This window comes from Episyrphus balteatus, chromosome 1 (assembly GCF_945859705.1).
Source record: "Episyrphus balteatus chromosome 1, idEpiBalt1.1, whole genome shotgun sequence".
NCBI lineage: Eukaryota > Metazoa > Arthropoda > Insecta > Diptera > Syrphidae > Episyrphus > Episyrphus balteatus.
The window spans coordinates 9,942,885-9,965,401 of NC_079134.1; the positions used below are offsets into that span (position 1 = coordinate 9,942,885).

A 22,517-nucleotide genomic window follows, 5' to 3' on the forward strand; every position below is an offset into this window, starting at 1 on the left:
AACCACATTTTTACAACACTTCCTTCTTTATCATTTGTAAAAGAAAACATACAAATTGGGATCATGAAAGGTGGAAAGTTTTGCTTTTTTTCTTCTTATCTCAAAGAGTCAAGACTTATTTTGACATTGAACTAGAAATCTTCTTGTTCTTTAAGTAATTGTAATATTGTCAATCAATTAAGGTTTGGAATTGGGTTTGCCTATCGGCTTTTGGTTAATTTCCCAGGTTCATCCGAAAAGCTCCTGATGTATTTGTTCTATCAGGTTTCATGATTTTAATAACCTATTTCATTCGAGAGAAAAGAGATTGAAACTTTAAAAGAGTCATGATGTGCGTAAAATGCGTTATAACTAGATCCAACATTAAATCTAGTATAGAAATAGAAACTAGTTATAGGTACCTAATTGTTATAACCACAAATAATGCAGTTTAAAGAAACCTTATTATGAAAAAGAGACATAATTAATAGGCCATTTAAGCTATTTGGTGTAATAGATATGATTTATCATTTATTTCCTAGTTGAAGTTTCAACACACAATTGAATTGCAAATAAATGAAGTGATTTAATTTCATAAGTGTGGAATAGATTCTAAATTTGATTTCCATATTTTATTAAATTTATTGATAAAGACGGTAGCTAAGAAGGTTTGTAAAGTGCAATAATTTCGGTGATTTTCATTTTAGATGTATTTCATTTAATTATAACCAACGGAACAACCAACATTCAATGATAAAAGTAAGTTATTGTTCGAGAATGGAAACCATTTAAAGAAATACTCCTTTTTGGTTAAACTTTTCTGTCATTCGCCATCCAAGGTGACGAAAGGTACATCCATTTTTAGTAAGCGCCATAATAAGATGTACATTTTGTTTTGTCGCAACGCGTCGGTCGGTGCAAACGCAGCTCCTAAGAGTACCATATCCAAAAGTCCTTGTGCTCTCAATGTGGATACCCAGCCGCCAAGTTGCGTTCATACAACAGGTCAGTTAAAGATAAGAAGAGGAAGACCAAATGAAACTGGTTTCATGCGTTTCCTTAATGTTGTGCAGATTCCGTGTAAGAACCCAAGCTAAGTTCAGGAAGCCCACGTTAACTTTTGAATCTAAATTGTGCAACGATTTTGATTAAAAAAAAAAAATACGTGTACTTCGGAAATAGGGTCCTAATTTTGAAATTAAAATTTTTTTGAAACGTTTATTAATGGTGCCATAGAACGGTTTTTTTGATTTCTGACTTTCTCAAAAACGACTAAACTGATTTCAAAGAAATTTTTATGTAAGACAAACCTTAGCAACTTAAATAAGTATTAAAATTAGGAAACATTTTCAAAAAAAATATTTTTGGATTTTTGAAAAAAAAAAAAACTTTGTTGTTTTGAAAAACCTAATTTTTGGAAATGGACCAATTAATTATTTTGAATTTAGTTTTTATGTGTCGATGAATACTTATATAAATAAATGATATGACATTTATAAAAAAAGTTATATATAAAAAACTACATAATTATGTATATTAAAAAAAAAAAAACGGTTCCAACAATTTATTAAAAAATTCTTTGTTTAGAAAAAATAAAATTGCAAAGTTTTTGTAATTTTAAGTTTTTTTTTTTGTTAAATTTTTCGTCAAGTTAATTCGTGAGGCTGCTTAACATTTAAAAAAGAGTTGTGCTCTTCAATATAATTTTTTAACTTTATACTAATATTATGCATGCTATGAAAATCAAAAATAAGAAAAATTGTAATTATATTAACCATTGTATATTTATTTTTCATCACAAAACTATAGAGCTTGTTTTTATTTTCCATTAAATTTACGATTATGGTCATTTTGTCAATTATTTATAGCAGCCACAGTCTCTTTTTCACTATTGGAAAAATAACCAGCAAAAAGGGGCCTGTCTCTTACCATCACGGCAAACCCTGTGTTTGCGCATTACCTTATCAATATTCAAATTAAAGATTTCGCCTGGTCATTTCGCTTGTTTCGCTGAAATCTTTTACAATTTTGAGTTTTCTCCAGCAGCATCCTGATAAATCGTTGAGTTTAGCTAGAATACTTAAAAAACCATGCCACGGTACAGCTCACTTTATATACACTATCAGTTTTCTATGGAAAGAATTTATGAAAATACGTTAAGTTTTCATCCTGATCATATAGGATCACAGAGTTAAAGCCGATTTTTCCTATGCCTGAAACCAAACCAATAAAGTTCAATCACATATTTAGTAAACGGCTTGATAACAAACGAATAATTCATCTATTGTTGACACAGGAGAGACATAGCGTTTTTGTTTGGTCGTCCGGGACTGTCCGGAATTCTCCCGAACGATTCTGAAACTGATCGTTTGGCACTCAATGACAGTTCTAATTCTGAAAAGAAGAGAAAATCGATTCCGAATTTTGAGGCAGAATCAAAACCAGAATCACGCACACATGTTAACACTTAAGACGTCAAAGTAATGAAATGTCATTCTTTGTTATTCATTTCTCAATTTCAAGATTTTTAACTATGCACAAACTTTAAACTATATTAAAATAATGTGAAGAAACAAAACAAAAATAGATAACTTAATGATAATAAAAAAAAAAATAAACAAAACAAAACTTTCAGCAGACGTTCGCATTTGATGTTTCACAAATACAAAGAAACCCAAACTTCAGAATAAAAAAAAAGTATCTAACTCTGATCGTTTGGCATTCCGGATCGGACAGTCCCGGACGCTTTTAAGAATTCCCAAACGAAAACGCTAACAGTGTTATTTTTCAATGGTTCTGATGTTTCATTCATCGGACATACTACTCAATTTTCAAATTACATATTTCAAGTTTCCTGCTCATCAGCTTCGTCTCCTTTGGTCGGTTTGAGGCTCGCAATGTCTTATTATCATTTTTGTAAGATGAAGATCTGAACTTTTGGTCTTAATCGCCATTTAGCGACTAACTGATCCATGTGCATATTCAATGCATACCAGCAATTTAGTGAATAGGTTGAACATTTGTTTATTTAGAGTTCTTACGGCCGATTTCTTCACAGAGTCCTAGCGCTAGTACCGGTCCTAGTCCTAAAGTTAGTACTCAAATCGGTACCAACTCATTTCTTGACTCAGGTACTAAGCATTAGAACTGTCAATTTAGGACCGAGTACTAGTTAGGACTCGGTACTAGCTAGCTCCTCAAAATCAGCTAGGACCTGGTTATTATACCAATCGTTAGTACTCAAATCGGTACCAAGTGATTTCTTCACAAAAGTACTAAGCCCTAGAACTGTCAAATTGGTACGGAGTATTTGTTAGGACTCGGCAGAAGTTAGGACCTCAAAATCGGTAGTCTAGCGGTTAGGACTTGAATCAAATAAATGGATTTCATATTTTTGAAGTGATATTGCAGTTTAATAAAGAAGAAAAAACGTAAAAAAAGAATAATTTTCATTATTTTTTGTTCAAATTTAGTGGAATTTGTGAATTTTAATTCCATTTGAAAATTTAAATGACCTGTTGTCCATATTACAGATTTTTTTAATTACTTGGGTGTTGTATCGATTAATAAGCGCGTTTTTAGTGATAACAATCTATATGCTTGTAAGACCTTAGGTCTTTTGAATGCATATTGCACGGTACTAGTAAGAAGGAATAGAAAAGAATTTCTGTTGGTACAGTAAATTTAGAATACACGGGTGGCGTCCAGCTGGGGGATAAATAAAAGAATGCTGTCTGAGGTAGGACTCAAACCCACACCTCCCAGGTTAGCAGTCAAACACTACATCCACCACTCCATTGCCCCCTGCATTTTGATTTTGAAAGTTTTTTTTTAATTTACCAAGAAAAATTGGAAAGAATTGGACTTCTAAACAAAGCCCACAGAAGATTTCGGGTGTATTTTTAAATTGTGCTTATGATATGTATACAAGCCTTGTAGTAGAGGCGAATTGCAAGACACTCGCTTTTGGCAACGAGGCTGTACAACCAATAAATAGACATCACCTCGGGCTCGGCTAATTTGGAGGATCGTATCACAAATTAAAATATCTGTGGGAATTTTCGTACTATAAACTTCGGAAATTTTAACTCCGATGGGGGTTAATTATGGAATAAAAACATACATAATAATAATACCAAATCACAAAATACTGCGTTTTGAAAAGCTTTTCTTTTATTAACACAATGAACATACATATGTACATCTATAAAAAATATTTTTTATTCGTTAAATAATTATGGTTTATGGTGGTCCTTCAGCCTTTTTGGCAGGCTTTCGTGACTGCATTCATATTATTCAATTATTCTTCGCCATTTCTGGCTGATTGATTTTGCATTCTTATACCTGTCTTCATTCTTGACTTTTTTTTCTTCATAAAATGTATGAATTTTTTATTGCTTGTAGCGTTTTTAATCTTCATAAAAATTTTTCAATGTTTATTTTAATTATTTGCTTCTTGTTTTCTATTTTTATTAAATTTTTTATTTGTTAAATTTGATCAAATGTAAAAAAAAAATATTTCAAACTTCAATAAATTCTCAAAATGACAGTTAGACCAGTTTTATACGTATTAATTCTTAGGACCTAGTTGTGAAATTAGATCAGGTCCTATAAATGTGAAGAAATGCTCAGGTACTAACTTTTCGTTAGGACCGAGTACCAGAGCTAGTACCAGGTCTAGCTAGACCGGGTACTAAGCTGACTTAGGACTTATGTGAAGAAATTGGCCGTTAAAGTTTCAGCATTTGTTCTTATCTTACGTATTTTTCTTTTTTTTTTCAGACGAACAATAAAAACACATAATGGCATCGTATCAGTACTTTCAATGGTACTGGTCAGACTTTTGTCCCACAGGCATACAACCATTTGCTGCCGATTCAAATGATCTTTTGCCATGTTTTCAAGAAATATGCCTACAAATACCAGTTTATACAATATTCGCAGCTGTATCTTCATACAATTTTGGCTGTTATAATCGTCCAGTTATTCGAAATCCAACACAAAAACGTTTAATCTATTTGCGTATAATTACAACATTGTTCCTAGCTGCTCTACCAGTTACAAAGATATTCTTCTTCCATTCGGTTGGATTAGATATACATGCTGTGGATGTACTCGTTGTGAGTATAGAATTTGTTATGTGGATTTTACATTGTGGTAAGTTTTGTAACTCTTTTATGAAAAGGACAAATTAATCATTTTTTTAAAAACAATTTCTAGGATATCTTTTGTCATCGAGAAAGTTTGGAGAACTCAGTCATCGAGGATCATTAAGTCTGATGGTTTTATGGTCTTCGGTGTTTGTTTTAGATGTTGTTTGGCTAAGATCAAGTCTGAGCAAATCTTTCTGGCCATGGAGCTTGGCTACTGTGCTAATGGATATAATGTATGGATTGACATTAATTCCAAAAGGATCTGCTGTGCCCTCATCGCAGAATATTGATCGAAATAATGTAATATTTCCTGATATCTATTTTGTATAAGATTTTCTCTATGTAAACTTTTCACAGGAGCAACAAGCTCTTCTAACCAATCGATATGTGTACTTCCACTTCAATCTCAATGAATTATTACTTGGCCATGCTCAAGACGAAGCATCATGCTTGTCAAAGTTTTTCTTTTACTGGGTAGAGCCATTGATTACAAAAGGAGTCGCAGGAAATCTAAAAAGAATAGAAGATCTCTTTGATCTTCCAGATTGCTTGAATATTTCGAGAATAAGTGAGAAACTTCATATGCAAATATCTCGAACAAAATCAACATTCTGGGCGCTTCACAAAACATTTGGTCGAGAATTCTATTTGATTGGAATATTAAGATTCATAGCAGACACATCAGGATTTGCTGGTCCACTGCTACTTGGCGGATTGTTAAGTCAGGCTGGCACTGATCTCACTGGAACAGATTCTGAACCTTATTGGTATGCATTAGGACTTTTTGGTTCTACTTTGTTGTGTGAGTTTTTTTCGGTTATTTAAAAAAATCATTAATTCAAGCACATTCCTTTTTAGCTGCTTTATGTTCGACTCATTTCAACTGGCGTATGTCAATAATTGGCATGAAAATGAGAATTGGAGTAGTTAGCGCTATTTATCGTAAAGCTTTGGAAGCTAGAGGACTTAAAAATTCACGCCCGGAAATATTGAATTTGATGTCAACGGATACTGATCGAATTGTTAACTCTTGTGTGAGTTTTCATTCATTTTGGAGTATCCCATTTCAAGTGAGTTAAAGATAAGATGAAATTGAATATTGGAAATTATGTTGGTCATTGTTACAGCTTTTTACTACATTGTACCTGCTCTATACCCAACTTGGAGTTGCTTTTTTGGCTGGTGTAGCATTTGCAGCAATGTTAATTCCCATCAATCGATGGATAGCTCGAAGTATTGGAAGCATTTCCAAAGACTTGATGACAGCCAAAGATGCTCGTTTGGCAGCAACTAGTGAGACTATTGCTGGGGCTAAACAAGTCAAATTGCATGCATGGGAAGATGTTTTTATTCAAAAGATTAGAGGTAAAGTTTTTGCACTAAGTTCAAAGTGGTTTTCTATATTCTTTTGTGTTTTTGTCTCTTAATAGATCTTCGTAAAGAAGAAATCAAATATCTTGGCAAGAGAAAGTATTTGGATGCGTTGTGTGTATATTTTTGGGCAACTACTCCAGTATTAATGTGCTTACTCACATTTGGAATGTCGGCAATATTGGGAAATAAACTTACGGCTGCAACAACTTACACAAGTGTTGCTCTTTTAAACATGTTGATCGGACCTTTGAATGCATTCCCATGGGTCTTGAATGGATTGGTTGAAGCTTGGGTTTCTGTTAGGAGGTTGCAAGAGCTATTTGAGGTAAGTTAACTACTTGATGATACTAAAATCTGATTTAAGCTGTTTTTTTTTTTTTTACTTGTAGCTTCCCAACTTGGACTTTTCATCATATTATCAACCCGTAATTAAAGGTTCTGCACCACAAAAAGTTGATGAAAAACCTACGGTTTTACAATTGAAAGATGCATCTTTTGAGCATGATCAAGGACGAAATGCACATGAGGATAGTTATACATTTCGACTTAAGAAGATCAATCTTGATGTGAAAAGGGTATGAAATGATCTCGAAGATGAAAAAATTGACTAATCATAAAAATATTTCATAGGGTGATTTAATCTGTATCGAAGGACCTTTGGGTGGTGGCAAGAGTACATTTGTTTCAGCGTTAGTAGCTGCTATCGATTGTGTTGAAGGATATGTATGTGTTCATGATTTAACTGCTGGTGAGTATTTTTATTGTATTTAATTTTATTCACTGATCGATCCATGCTGTGTCAAATTAGAAAGCTGTTGCACTGTGCAGTCATTTGTCATAAGAGGTGACTTATGTCGAATTCCTTTCAATTGAAAAATCGAATTTTCGGCGATCTCGAAGCGAATTTTTTCTGAAAATCATGTTCCATAGAAAAAAAATTCGCCTCAAACGAAGCAGAATTCGATTTTTTTTTAATCCCTCTTTTTTGAGAGATTTACACGGATTTGCACACACACTTGGAACATTTGACATTTCTCAAACGTCAAGCTGAAAGTTTTCTTCGAGTTGTTTGTTTTTTTGAGAACACCAACTTCAAATAAAGAGTAAATTTTAATTGAATATCGTATTTTTATTGCGGAAAAATATGAAATCAATAAAAAAAAACAATGTGCGATCAAAATATATTTTTTCCTGACATAGTTCTTGTGAAAAAGTCAAATTACTGTGACTTTTTTTCTCGTAATTGTCGTCAGAAAATTTTTTCTCTGTAAAACCACAGCATACGGCCAAAATAATAACCTTCTACTTCATCTGCACTCAGATCTTAATAATAACTGCAATTTCAATTTGATTCTGATTAAAATAAATCTATATTACCGAAGAAAATAAACAAAATTGTTGATCAAAGAAATCTCTGGTTTTATTTTGCAAAAATTGTTTTGGTTTCAGCTTGACGTTCGTGTAAAAATTGTTGTCAAATGACACACATACAATCGCAAAAAGAATTCGGTCTGTTTTCATGTTCCTTTTTAACACCGAAAATTCGATTTTTTTGAGGCGATTCAAAAAATTGAAAGGAATTCGACATTAATAAGCGATACTTAAAAACTAAGGCCCTAATTTTGATATTTTGAATGTCAATTTCGAACCATATTTTTTGTTTTACCGTTCGATCTTAATCGTTTAAAATTTTGGTATCGACTCAAATCAAGTTCTTATTTACAATAGCAATTATCTTTGTCGAAAGAAATACACATGCTCAATTTAAAGCAACTTACGTTTTCGAATAATATGCCTTTAAATATTCATAAAAAAACGTGTTGTTTTCTTACTAGAATCACCATTTGAAACTTGATTGGCTCAGAAAATCTAAAGATGTTTCGAAGACACAAAATCACAAAAAATTTGCAGCTTGAAGCACTTGGGTTTTGTCCTGTTATTTTTATGTGGGGTTGCAAAAGTCCACTGAATCTATTTCCAACTTTGTTTGGAACAAAAAAGTACAACTTTTTGGTATTATACAGGGTGATTCAGGAGCAATGCGCCAAAAACCTAGAGCGTGTAGGTTGGGTCGAAACAAGAAAAAAATCGTATGGGAGGAGGGTCTATTCCCCCTCGTTTAGCGGGGAGGGGCAATTTGGGCGTTTGTTATGACGGATATGGTTCATTTGGCTGACAAATATTTAATTCAAAACTGAAACGAAAACATCCTTGCACTTTTGAAATGGTCCTCACTCAAAGTGACCAGTGCGCCGGGCCGCGCCGTCAGAAAATGATTCTGGGACCCTAAAACAACGGCTGATCGCGAAATTCTCAATTTATTTTCTTGTTTATATGTCTACACATAGCAAAGTAAAAGCTCACATTTCCATTCTATTTTGAGGCGGTGTTATAACATAGATGATAATAAATTAACGACTTGAAGTGCGAAATTGAATCTGGGGCTCAAGGGGTGTTACTGGGTGTTGGCGTAGCCTTAAGTCTGTAGACTTAAAGGCGTGGAGAGAATTGCAATTATTTAAGTGTGCGCACTCTCATATATTTTCATAATGATCAAGAGCTCGACTAAAGTATCGGCCGAAAGGCAGTCTGTAATGTGCGGGGGCTCTTTCTCTGACGGTTTCAAAAACAGTTTTTTTTTTATGTAACGTTCTACTAGGATTTATGGAAAAATTCAAATTTTAAACTTTTATTTTCCAGGATTTGGTTATGTACCCCAAACCCCTTGGTTACAAAGAGGTACCATACGAGACAATATACTTTGGGGTGCAGTATTCGATGAACAACTTTATAAAAATGTCTTATTTGCTTGTGGTTTAAGTGAAGATCTCGAAGCCTTAGGAGGCGATCTAATCGGAGTTGGTGAAAATGGAAGAACTTTATCAGGTGGTCAACGAGCAAGAGTTTCCTTAGCCAGAGCTGTTTATCAAGACAAGAAAAGTAAGCAAATTAATATAAGTTTCTCACACATACAAAGAGCGTATTCCAATTTCTTCTATTTCTAGTTTACCTTTTGGATGATGTTCTTTCATCTTTGGACGCTCATGTTGCCAATCATGTTGTTAAATATTGTCTTTTGGGATTGTTAAAGGATAAAACACGAATTATCGTTACCAGCAATAAAACTTTGTTCTTCAATTCAAATCAAATTCTTCATGTGGACAACGGTGTTGTAACAAAGAGTGACTTTATGTCAGAAAGTATTGATCTCAGTCTCGAAGATGATGTTGAAGTTGAACCAATTACTCAAGCAAGAAGTCGAATGTCCAGTGTTGATTTGCTAAGTGATGAAAATGCTGATAGAAAAAGTCTAGATAGTGTTATGATGGAGGTTTGTTGGTCGATTTTTTTTAAAGATTTTAATTTGTAGTTCTTTCTTATCAGGAATCCCGAGAATATGGAAATCTTTCTTTAAATGTAATATCCTGCTATTGGAGAGCTGTTGCATGCCCACTGGGTACAGCTGTACTCGTCTTTGTTGTTCTAATGCAACTTTCAAGAAATATCTCCGATGCCTGGTTGGCTCATTGGGTTACTGAAACAAATATCAAACCGAATAATGACACCAATTCAACTACGGACAGTGTCATTGGGAATGAAACACTTCCTGAGCATGATTTTAAATATTATTTGGGAATATTTGCTTCGTTAGCTTTAGCCAATTCCATGTTAACACTTATTCGAGCTTTTTTGTTCGCCTATGCTGGTATCAAGGCGGCAAAGATTATCCATGACAAACTTTTGAACAGAGTTCTCTTTGTAAGTTTTGGGAAGAATTTGTTTTCAAAACTGTATTCTTATGAATTTTTCAACTTGCAGACTAAATTTCAATTCTTTGACATAACCTCTGTGGGACGAATTTTGAATAGATTCTCCTCAGATACTTATACTATCGATGACTCTCTTCCATTTATTTTAAATATTTTACTTGCCCAAGTGGTTGGACTCACAGGTAAGAAACTTTTTTTTTTTTATATAGATATTAAGTGTTCCATCCTTTCTTAGGAGCTCTTTGTATCAGTTTGTATGCCATGCCTTGGCTTGGTTTGATAGTTATTCCAATGATCCCGATTTACTTGAGTCTACAATATCGATATCGTTATGCTTCGAGAGATATTAAACGTCTATCGAGCAATGCTCTTTCTCCACTCTACACACATTTCACAGAGACCCTTGAAGGTATAACAACAATCCGAACAATGCGAGCTGGTCCAAGATTCCAACGTGATTTCCATGTGAAACTAGAAGAAAGCATCAAAGCTCAACTGACATCTGCATCTGCTCAGCAATGGTTAGGTCTTCGTTTGCAAATGTTGGGTGCAATGTTGGTTGGTGGAGCAGGGATTCTAGCAGCTATGACATCAGCACACACAACCAACCCCGGAATGGTAGGGTTAGCCATTTCCTATGCTTTGTCAATTACTGGACTTTTGAGTGGAGTTTTAAATGCTCTCGCTGAAACTGAACAAGAAATGATTGCTGTGGAACGTGTAGATCAGTATTTGAAACTCGAAGAAGAACCCAATGCTGGTGGTAGTGCAGATCCACCATTTGGATGGCCAAGTCAGGGAGTTCTGGCGTTTAAACAAGTTCAATTGCGTTATCGTGAGCATCTAACTCCTGCATTAGTGAATTTAAGTTTCCAAACTGCAGCTTTCGAAAGGATTGCTATTGTTGGTCGAACAGGAGCTGGAAAGAGTTCAATTATTGCTGCTCTGTTGAGAGTAGCTCCATTAAATGCCGGAGAAATTTCTCTAGATTGTGTCAATTTAAAAACACTTCCACTGAAGAAGTTAAGAGATAGAATTGGTATTATTCCACAGGAACCATTTTTGTTTGAGGGCACAGTGAGGGAGAATTTGGATCCTAGAAGTAGATTCATTGATTCAGAGATTTGGAATGCAATAACAAACTGTCTGGCAACACCGTTGGTACAGTCATTGGGTGGATTACAGGGAAAATTGGAAAAAGGTGGAACTAACTTATCAGCTGGACAAAAACAACTACTTTGTTTAACGAGGGCTTTGCTTAAGAATGCTAAGGTTTGATTTATTTCTTATTTCAAAAGCTTCCCAATAATGATTTTTTTTTACTTTCAGGTTGTTTGTATTGATGAAGGTACATCAAATCTTGATTCTGATTCAGAAGCAGCCATTCAAATAGCCCTAAGAAATTCCTTTAAAAGTTCGACAATAATATTCATTGCTCATCGTTTGAGTGGGCTTCAGAATATGGATCGTATTATTGTTCTGGATCATGGTGAAATTGTCGAGCAGGGAATACCAAATGAATTGGCCCAAAATACAGAATCATTGTTCCACGGAATGTTGCAAGCGCAGAGAAATAAAGACTATAATATCAATGAAGGAGTAATTGTTGAAACATAAATACATAAGTAGCCTAATGACAATATATCAAGCAAGACTATTTATAAATTTTAATTTATTCATAACAAAAATGTATGAATGTTTTAAACCCTCCCTAAAAAACCTGACTCAAGAGCTAAGCTTAATAGTGGATATTTTTTATACACAAGTCGATGTGGAAAAAAGAATAAGCTTCATCGATGAGACAACATACATGAAGTAATGGTTTTTTTTGTTATAATTTGTATTTAATAAAGTTGAAAATTTATTAAGTTAATATTATTTTACATATAATATAATTGTTTTTTATTTTTGTTTTTATTATTTTAAAAATTCAAAAAAATGCATACATAAATGTCTATATCATCTTATTTTAAAACTAAAATACGATTTATTCTTAGGAAAAGTAACATTGTATAAAAATTATTCATTTTATACTGAATGTAGTGTGTCATTCCTTTTGAAAGAAAAAAGGAACACATTATGGATGTGGAGAAATTATTTTTCAATTCGATTTCTTAAATCATTTGCATATTTGTTTTGTTGTTGTTTTGGTCTATGAAGAATGTGATTTTTCTTCTTGAATTTTCCATGCACCACATAGATATCGGAACCAAATTAAAAATAAATCTATACCCATTTGCAGCCATGACCAAAATGGTGATAGTTTTGAGCCTTCGATTTCAGTCCAGGTTACAGCAATTTCTCTAATTGGAATATTTAGTTTTTCAGCAAGATAAAGGAGTTCCACGTCAAAAGCCCTGGAAATAGAGATAAAAGTTGTTAAAAAAAATTTACCTATTTTAAGTATTCTAAATATAAAGAATTTTTAAGATGAGATATAAGCTAGTTTATTTTGAGATTTTTTATCAACAATTTTAACTTAAATTTAAAAAAAAAAAAACAGAATGTTTGAAAAACTGATTTTACAAAAAAACCTTTATTTTCGCGAATTTTTTTTTAATATATTTACTTTGTCAAAGAAAAACATTCCTTAGGCAATCTTTTAAGTAACGTCTCAAATACCACGTCTAACTTTTTCCAAAGCCATCGAAAAAAAAACAAACTTCGTATAATGTTAATTTGCTTGATCTTGTAATTCAAAGCATCTTTAAATTATTAGAGAACTACATATTTCTTTATAAAATAAAAAAAAAAAAATTTGATACTTAACCAATAAAATATAAATAAAACTAGGCCTGGCAACCATGCAACGGAGGGTTTAATCCAAAAATTAACTTTTTAAAAAATTTACTTTTGATTTATTTTAAAACTGTATAATAGCTTCTGTATAACAAAAATTGAATTAATCGCTTGGGAAAAAGTCGGTAGTTAAAAATACGGTTCTATGGAAAATAACGTTAATGATTTAAAAAGAAAAATAACCTTTTGTAGATAGACTTTATCTAAAAACTCATAGTTGGATTTTATTTAACAAAATCGAAAAAAAAAAAAACATTTTTGAGATGTTTAAACTTTTCAAAAATTGGTGTATGGAATGTACCGTTATTTTTAGTTCTAAAAAAAAACAATTCCAAATGTTTTTTTTTTCTTGTCTTCGGTAAAATTTAATAATGCCTCATCTACACGAGTGAAACTTGCCAGTATTGCCTTTTTTTTACCATTTTAAATTTCGTTGTTCCAAAACGATGTTTTAAAATATTAGAAAATAATAATAATTTTTAACTATATGCGTAAGAGCTAAGGTCTTTTAAATGCAAATTGTATGAAACTTGTTAGAATAAATACTCCAGTCAAAGCGTCATTTGACCTTGCGATGAGAGGCACTGTCTGTTTTTATTTCATGGATCGATGGGGGTATATTTAAAAGGCTTAAACCCAATTTCTCACCACCTGATCATTCTTTTTAGCGGAGTTATTCACAAAAATGCATTTTTTGGGATATTTTACTTCTAAGCTAATATCTTTGCTCCAGATTATCGTAGACCAAAAACTAAACATACATTCTCTTCCTTATAATATTTTCTATCGTTATATGTAATTTCATTGTATTTGAGTGAGTAAATATAAAATGGCAGCCATTTAAAGTCAAATTTCTGTTGTTAAAAAACACATTTTTGTCATTATTTCGAAAAAAGCTTATATCATGATTGACATTTTTCTAACCTATTTTGTAGCCCTGTTCATGTCCTGCATTTTACAGAAAAAATGAGCTCTTTATCACCAAAGATGGCCGAGCTATTGATAAATGAACGCATGCAAAACCGGTGCGAAAACACCCAAAAATATCGTTTTTTGGGAATAACTCGACTTCAGATTGTCCCACGGCAAAAAATAAAGCAATGAATTGTTCGTTACAACATTTTCTATCAATTTAGTGCACAATCTTTTTGTTGAAACAAATAAAAAATAAGTAATATTAAGTCAAAGTCGTTTTTTTGTTTAGCAAACTCTTGCCTTATTATTTTGCAAACGGTGCGAGTATTGGCTAAGAAAATAAAATATTATTGTAGTCCTTTAAATTATCTACAATTCAAAAAAAAATTTAGCTTTCTACGACCCACGGGAGCCGAGCTATTATAATTTTAAGAAAGCATTAATCCGTACGAAAATTCAAAAAAATTTCCCTTGTTTATGATTCGAATACTAGTTCTCAGTGAGAGGGGTTGTTTTCATTGTTTCTTGTTATAAGAGAATTTGTCTTATGTTTTTTCGTTGGTCATTTGGACCTTTTTTAAAAAATTAATTACTCGGCTCGTGTGGGTCGTAGAGAGTTAATTTTTTTTTTAAATTGTAGATAATTCAAAGGACTACAATAATATTTTATTTTCTTAGCCAATACTCGCACCGTTTGCAAAATAATAAGGCAAGAGTTTGCTAAACAAAAAAACGACTTTGACTTAATATTACTTATTTTTTATTTGTTTCAACAAAAAGATTGTGCACTAAATTGATAGAAAATGTTGTAACGAACAATTCATTGCTTTATTTTTTGCCGTGGGACAATCTGAAGTCGAGTTATTCCCAAAAAACGATATTTTTGGGTGTTTTCGCACCGGTTTTGCATGCGTTCATTTATCAATAGCTCGGCCATCTTTGGTGATAAAGAGCTCATTTTTTCTGTAAAATGCAGGACATGAACAGGGCTACAAAATAGGTTAGAAAAATGTCAATCATGATATAAGCTTTTTTCGAAATAATGACAAAAATGTGTTTTTTAACAACAGAAATTTGACTTTAAATGGCTGCCATTTTATATTTACTCACTCAAATACAATGAAATTACATATAACGATAGAAAATATTATAAGGAAGAGAATGTATGTTTAGTTTTTGGTCTACGATAATCTGGAGCAAAGATATTAGCTTAGAAGTAAAATATCCCAAAAAATGCATTTTTGTGAATAACTCCGCTAAAAAGAATGATCAGGTGGTGAGAAATTGGGTTTAAGCCTTTTAAATATACCCCCATCGATCCATGAAATAAAAACAGACAGTGCCTCTCATCGCAAGGTGAGGCCCTTTTTTCCGACGCTTTGACTGGAGTAAAATAGAAAGATAGGAAAGAATTTTTGTTGGTACCATGAATTGAGAAATAAGATAATTATTATGTCATATAATTCCAGGGGTGGTGCCTAGATGAAACTGGTGACACATTAAAGAATGCTGCCTTAGGTGAGACTCAAACCCACACGACAAAGTTAGCAGTCAAGCACTGCATCCATTGCAACTTTGACACCCGCAATTTACGTATTATTTGTGCGCTATCGCTATTCTTTGCTATTTTTTTTTTTTTTGTTTCAAATTGTGTTTAGATGAAATAGATAGTTGCAAAATTCCACCGTAAAACCCGAGCTTTTGGGACATATCGTCATGAATGTAGAACTCATTAACCCTCTATTTTTTTCCTTTCAAATACCTATTCTATTTAATTAAAGCAACCGAAAACGAGCAATACTTTTTCTGTTATAGGTAACCTTCCGACAAAGAAAATTCAAGTTTCTACAAGAAAATTGAACTCGGATTTCGTTCTAATTGGAATTTCCCTCGAACTCAATTTATTTTTTTTTTGTCTGCGGATGAAATAGAGCTTAATATTTAAATGATTTTACTTACCATCTTTCTACATGCAAACTCTTGAAAAGTTTCTTAGCTGCCGAACGGGTGAGTAATTTGAACCCGCATTGAGTATCTCGAATTGATTTAACAGCAAACAACCAAACCAAAAAATGGAATCCATGCATTAGGAATGTTCTGTAAATTGAAAAACAAAACGACAAATTACAAGTATTTTTATTTCTATTTCCAAAATATACCTAAAAAATGTCCTTGTGGCAATAGCTTCATCTTCCATATGTGCCCTTGACCCTACAATCACAGCATTTGCCGTCCAATCTGTTGTAATCGATTTTAAACTTTCTTCCAGTTTACCATAGTCTGAGAATTTTGTAGCACCATCAGCGTCAGCAAAGAGCAGTGATTTACCTCTGCTACTGAGCATTCCCTAGAATAGATAACAGATCATTGTTTTGTTTATTTAACTTCAGATTCTTTGATGTAGTCAGCTTAGAGCAAGCTGTATATTATAGTGAGAGGGTTCATCATGACTAGGTACATGTATTAGTAGTTAGTAGAACAAAAACAATAAAATACTTTCCACATGCACAATATATAATAAATATTAGCTTAAAATGATATAGGTAAATACTAATTAAATACTAATATAAATAAAATTTTAAAAATCTAGTTAAAACATTAACTGACAATCACGTCTGTGGAACACTGGTTCGAAACAAAATTTTAATTTCATCTTGCTCATATTAAAGTCAATATAGTTTAAATTATAAAGTTTGCTCATTCGGTTAAGAATCTCATTTATACCATAGTTTGTTCTATGAAAGTCAATATGTAAGAGTTCAAATCTTCGTAGGTGATAAGTCAGGAGCGTCAATTTGGTCATTAATTAATTGATGAAAGAATATAATATCGTTATTAAGACGCCTTTGTAGCAAAGTTTGCATATTAAAAAGTTGAATTTGCTGGTCATATGTTGTAAGGATCTGTCCAAGGTAGACCCTTCAGACAAAGCGTATGAAATTATGTTAGATTGACTATACGTTTCTTATGGACCTCATAAAATAGACTCCATACTTTGGAAGCATACTCGAGATGGGGTCGAACAGATAGGCAGTTGTATAAAGAAAGTGTGATAAATGGATCGTCAAACTCCTTTGTCCATTGTTTTACAATTTTGAACACTGAGCTCGCTTTGTTGTACTATGAAATTAATGTGTTCGGTGAATACTAAGTTTAAACTGAATTGGACACCCAAGTCCTAAAAGGCTTGACCACACCGTAAGGATATGCGGTAGCGGTACGGGTAATTGTATGAAAAAAATTTGAAACTAGAACATTAATGATCAGGTTGGGAATTAATTTCATACAATTACCCGGACCGCTACCGCATACCTGGCCTAGCCTTAAAACTAAATACTCGGCAAAGCTTGTGTTGCGATATAATACAATAATCGAAGGCATTTGGGACTCGTTTTCGAGAGAAGGTATATCTTTGGTATTTGACTGGCACTGGGTTGAGAGACAGACCGGTTTTCCAACACCAAACACTTAAATGGCGTTTAAAATTAAATTTTCACAAAAAAATTTGTCTGAGGATTACTACAACAAGCAGAATCAACGTCTTGCTATCGAAAGACATAAGTTTATCAAAGACAATTCGACGTGGTTAATGAATTAAATTTTTCGATTCACTTGAATCGAATAGCAGAATAGGACTGAAAAGTCATAAAAATGTGATAATCACATGTGACTATCACCTTGCGCAGATCAATTTTGATTTTGTGACTGTCAACTATCAACATTCCACCTCAGTGTATTATAATTAACTTCACTTCCTTTTTCTAAAGCATTTGAACATTTATGTAAAAAGGTAAGAAGATTAGTAAAAGTTGATTTTTTTCTCATAAAACCATGCTATTATTCACATGCTAGATTCTTGCTGAAAAATTCTAGAAATGACTAAATGATATCAAAGTGTGAAGGTATGTGTTGTAGATAGGTACTTACAATACGAACAGCTCCACCTTTGCCACGATTCTCAATTAACTCGAGAACTCTCAATTTCTCGGCAGTGTACTTTTTTGAATACTTCAATGCCAGTGACACAGTTCCATCACGGCTGCCATCACTAACAACAATCACTTCATAAGTGAATTCACTTGATTTGGAGCGATTCTCTAAATACTCCATACATTCGTCTAGCATTTTTGGCACTGAAATCAAAACAAACAACAACAAAATGTCAAGGATTTTACTAGCAATTCAAATCAAATAAGGGTATTTTTTAGCTAACGTCTCTTCTCCTCTTCGTATGCGGGTATGACAACAGTCAGATCAACACTCGGCTCATCGTCTATAGATGGAAAATCAACTTTTTTGATTACATTTGGATCAACAAAGTATTTTTCTTCTTTGTGCCGTTTAATAATAGGGAATGGAGTTGTTATGGATTTTTGGATTATTACTAGCTGTAGAGAAAAGGTAGAAAGGATTCTAAATTCAACATAATTGAAGTAAAAGAATGAAAAACTTACCGCTAGAACCAAAGAAACAAAAAATGCCGATCCTATAAACAGAATCAATTGCATAAAATCAGCTAAGGGCATCATCTTTGTATGGTTGATTATATTATTTTCTAATTATTTAATTGTTTATAAGTAAAAGCATTTAATAGAATTTGTGTTTAATTTGCCACGTTGATTGTTAACAATTTTCGTAATTTAAAGATAAAATTGTGTTAACTTTACAAAATATACATGTTCTGCGGGCGAGAAAAACAAGAAACAACCGATTTGTGGCTGATAAAAAATGACATTTGGAATGACTGATGTGTCAGTGGTCAATATTCCAGTGATTCCAGTGGAAGGAATTGTTTACATTGAAATTTTCCATCAAACAAGGTGACTTAAAAACAAAATATCAATTGAAAAAAAAAATATTTATTGCAAACCAAAAATAAGTATTCATCAAAACAAAAATTGGTATTGCAATCAAAAATATTTTGCATTAAAGATGAAATGTTATTGCAAATGAAATAAATGCAAAAATATTTTTTTCCAATATTAGTCGTCATTGACCTACTAGTTGTTGACTTTTCCTTACAAAAATTGAAAAAAAAAATGATTCCACTTCTTTCTAGCTCTACTAGCGGTCTAACCTTAGACGGCGAAACGAGGAAAGTTTTTATGATTTTCATCTGTTTTCAAAAGGTAGTCCTTTCTCTGTTTTTCTTTATTTGTTCCTTTCGCACTTCACACAACATAGTGCCGGGCTACACGGTGATTTTTCAATCGCCTAACCAGTTAGTTTGTAGGCAAGAGGGGTGAGAATTTTCTTTTTTTTGACGTTTTTCCTAGAAAATGTGAATTGGAACTTGATTGGGCACAACACTGTGTAGCCAGGCCCATAAACAAAAGAAACTACAAACATCATGGCATGGCGGTGCGGCTTTTTTCTTTTGTTTTTTTTATTTATTTCGTTTTAGTGGTGTCATACTTAAAATAAATTAATCATGCCTATTACCGAAGACGCAGAAACACTACGGCGGGAATGAGAGTCACTTTCGTCAGATTTCCTATTACTGAACTCGCCGGTGTGGAAGTGATAGAATGACATTTCGTCGGTGAAACCAGAAAAGTGTGTAACTCCAAATTTTCTGAAAATTAGATTTGAATGCAATCTGTTAGACAAACCTGATATCTACCGTTCCTTAAACTGAGAATCCCTTTAAAGTTCATAGTTTGTATTTTATTAGCAAATTAGAAAATGAAAACTCATACAAATGCCTTCAAAACGATTTTGTTTTTTTGCTCTCCTATAAAATTTGCTAAAATGGAGTTACACACTTTTCTGGTTTCACCGACGATTTGACATATGTCGGTAAGCAGTTTAGGGTGGTTTCGTGGATCGGTAATATAGTTTATCCCGGGTAGTTGACGGATTGAAATTTGATGCGGTTGCGGTTCGAGTAGATTCCTGGGGAGTGAATCACTGCGTCTTCGGTAATAGACATGAATATTTTATGAACAAAATAATAAAAAAAAGTGTTTCAAAAACAATACAGTTTTTTTATATTGTTCGTTTCTTGTTTTTTTTTTCAATTTGTGTTTACCTACATTTTTTGATGAACAAACTACAAACATGGCGGTGTGGCTTTTTTTGTGTTTTTTATTTAAATTATTTCGTTTTAGTGGTTCAGAAAAAATTATAAAAGAAAATGTTTGGAAAAAATTGTTTTTATATTTTTCCTTTTTTTGTTTTTTTTTTTTTTTTTTTTTTTTAGAAATTTTTAAGCGCTAATATCGATTGTGAAAAATGTTGCACTCATTCTCCGCTTTTGGTTAAGGCACTAGTATCGGGAAGAAGTGAAACCAACCTGAACTTCTAGCAGTCCATATATGTAGTCAGTAGGTGTTTTTTATTACCACCGGTCTTAACTTGACAAAAAAAACGCAGTCGGGGCTAAGCAATTTATATGTTAAATGCAACAACCCTTTAGCTCTTTGGGCTTAGTTGTTTAGCCCGGAGAATTCTCTGGGCTTGACTTTTTCAACAGATTTAAATCTGTGCTACCAAATTAACTTGTTCGTAAATTATTTAGAATTTGTTTAAAAACATCAAAACTGATGTTTGGAATGACAATTATTATTTTAAATATTTATTTAATAGTTAGTTAAACTTTTTTTTTTTCAAAAACACACAAGAAAACCCAAAAGCGAAAAATATGACAACTCTATATTTTTTTGTGTCAGCTGATTTCGGAACAATTCATATGCAGTGCTGCCAATTTTTCTCGGTAAGCCACGAGGCGTTTTTTTTTATCCAGTTAAGACTGAGTTCATACTAAGTTGATCAACACGTTAAACATAAGGTGTGTTTTTTATTACCACCGGTCTTAACTGGTAAAAAAAACGCCTCGGGGCTTAGCGAGAAAAATTGGCAGCACTGCATACTAAATGTTCCGAAATCAGCTGACACAAAAAATATAAAGTTGTCATATTTTTCGCTTTTGGGGTTTCTTGTGTGTTTTCGAAGAAAAAAAGTTTAACTAACTATTAAATAAATATTTAAAATAATAATTGTCATTCCAAACATCAATTTTGATGTTTTTAAACAAATTCTAAACAATTTACGAACAAGTTAATTTGGTAGCACAGATTTAAATCTGTTGAAAAAGTTAAGCCCAGAGAATTCTCCGGGCTAAACAACTAAGCCCAAGGGGCTAAAGTGTTGTTGCATTTAACATGTAAATTGCTTAGCCCCGACTGCGTTTTTTTTTATCCAGTTAAGACCGGTGGTAATAAAAAACACACCTATAATTAATTTAAAAAAAATCATGTGTGCAATTCACCCGTGATAGAAGTGAAACCTTAAAAAATCATTTTTCTTGCTAAACAAAAATCGAAAAAATCTACCTTTTGTTAATTCTATCACCCTTAAAATTCATGTTTTTAACATGACAACCTATAATAAATTTTATATCATCTGAAAGCTTATTTCACTTTTTATATGACGTATCAATCATATTTCTACCATGCATACAAAAAAGTAAGAATTTTTTAAAGCAAACTATGTCGAAATTTAAAACTGAGATTACGGTACCTACACTCACAGTGCGGCGACCAGTGGAAAAAAGTCAAAAAATTTGACCTTCTACAACCGGTTTTGAAGAATGCAAAATTATAGCCAGATGTCTAACTAGATGAACTGTAATTTTTTTTGTTGTAAAATGCAACTACAGCAAGCTACACAACCTCTTAAAGGTAACATGTCAAAAGTAGGCCATTTAGTGATGATTTACGAATAGCTGCACCACGGAGTTAAATTGCTCCAATTAAACCGGTTTTTAATTGGATACTCGTAAGAAGGGTAAGCTTAATATATTTGATTGGTTTTTTTTGCACTCCAAAGTCTTAGATCGTTTTAGTAACCGGTAAAGTAACGGTTTATTTCTCACAAAAACAGTTAATAGGTTATAAAGTGGGAAGTACGACCTTTCCAAAAAGGTATCATTCATCCGCGTCCACTCGCGTCCCTGCTAGCTATGACTGATTGTTTCAAGCCTTTTTACACACAATTTGTATGAAAAACGCACTTTTTGAGTTATAAAAATAACAATCCTTAGTGTACTTATATGACAAAAACTTATAACCGAAATAAAAAATGTTTTTATACACTATTTACTTGCCATGAGACTAAAAAATAATGTTAAAAGAAAAGATCATAAAAATTAGGCTGTTTTGAATTTTTTCCATACTTTGCACTGAATCAACGCACTGGTGGCTGGTCATCGTCAACAGATCTCCACAGGTGTTTTGAGGTATTTTTCAAGTTTTCCAATTTAAGATTGTGTAACTTATGGAGCTCGTACTATTATGTGTGATATATCAAGTGAAAGGTAATATTATCAGCATGTGTATTAAAGTCAAATAAAATGTGTACGTGCTCTAGATCAAAAGATATAACGTGTGTTGAAAAAGAACATATTTTTACAGTTATCTCAAGATATTGAATATGGAATTTATTTAAATTTCACAATTATAGTTTATTTAATTACCTATCTACAGTATAAATTTCATTTATCTATCTATTAAAACAAAAAAGTTTC

The 22,517-nt window shown here is 32.6% G+C and overlaps 2 protein-coding genes across 2 annotated transcripts; one reads left to right on the forward strand and one right to left on the reverse strand.

Annotated features, from left to right (window-relative positions):
* Positions 1 to 4,761: 4,761 nt before the first annotated feature.
* Positions 4,762 to 12,149, forward strand: LOC129917716 (ATP-binding cassette sub-family C member 10). Its single transcript, XM_055997792.1, has 14 exons — positions 4,762 to 5,136; positions 5,200 to 5,432; positions 5,490 to 5,934; positions 5,991 to 6,202; positions 6,260 to 6,497; positions 6,563 to 6,831; positions 6,896 to 7,081; positions 7,137 to 7,254; positions 9,207 to 9,446; positions 9,512 to 9,837; positions 9,891 to 10,265; positions 10,326 to 10,458; positions 10,512 to 11,548; positions 11,606 to 12,149. The coding sequence occupies exons 1-14, from the start codon at positions 4,782 to 4,784 to the stop codon at positions 11,891 to 11,893; spliced, it is 4,455 nt and encodes a 1,484-aa protein (XP_055853767.1). The 5' UTR covers positions 4,762 to 4,781; the 3' UTR covers positions 11,894 to 12,149.
* A 58-nt stretch (positions 12,150 to 12,207) lies between these two features.
* Positions 12,208 to 18,703, reverse strand: LOC129906023 (dolichyl-phosphate beta-glucosyltransferase). Its single transcript, XM_055981646.1, has 6 exons — positions 18,445 to 18,703; positions 18,204 to 18,378; positions 17,918 to 18,123; positions 16,150 to 16,337; positions 15,950 to 16,087; positions 12,208 to 12,633 (listed from the first exon to the last, which is right to left on the reverse strand). Exons 1-6 carry the CDS (start codon positions 18,517 to 18,519, stop codon positions 12,429 to 12,431), a joined length of 987 nt encoding a protein of 328 aa, XP_055837621.1. The 5' UTR covers positions 18,520 to 18,703; the 3' UTR covers positions 12,208 to 12,428.
* Positions 18,704 to 22,517: the final 3,814 nt, after the last annotated feature.

Coding starts and splice junctions, on each gene's coding strand:
- LOC129906023 (XM_055981646.1), bottom strand. CDS start 18,519: ATGATGCCCTTAGCTGATTTTATGCAATTGATTCTGTTTATAGGATCG. Junction 18,379..18,444: donor TTGTTTCTTTGGTTCTAGCG/GTAAGTTTTTCA, acceptor TTTTCTCTACAG/CTAGTAATAATCCAAAAATC. Junction 12,634..15,949: donor AGTTTGCATGTAGAAAGATG/GTAAGTAAAATC, acceptor CTCTATTTCCAG/GGCTTTTGACGTGGAACTCC.
- LOC129917716 (XM_055997792.1), top strand. CDS start 4,782: ATGGCATCGTATCAGTACTTTCAATGGTACTGGTCAGACTTTTGTCCC. Junction 6,203..6,259: donor TTTGGAGTATCCCATTTCAA/GTGAGTTAAAGA, acceptor TCATTGTTACAG/CTTTTTACTACATTGTACCT. Junction 7,082..7,136: donor TCAATCTTGATGTGAAAAGG/GTATGAAATGAT, acceptor AATATTTCATAG/GGTGATTTAATCTGTATCGA.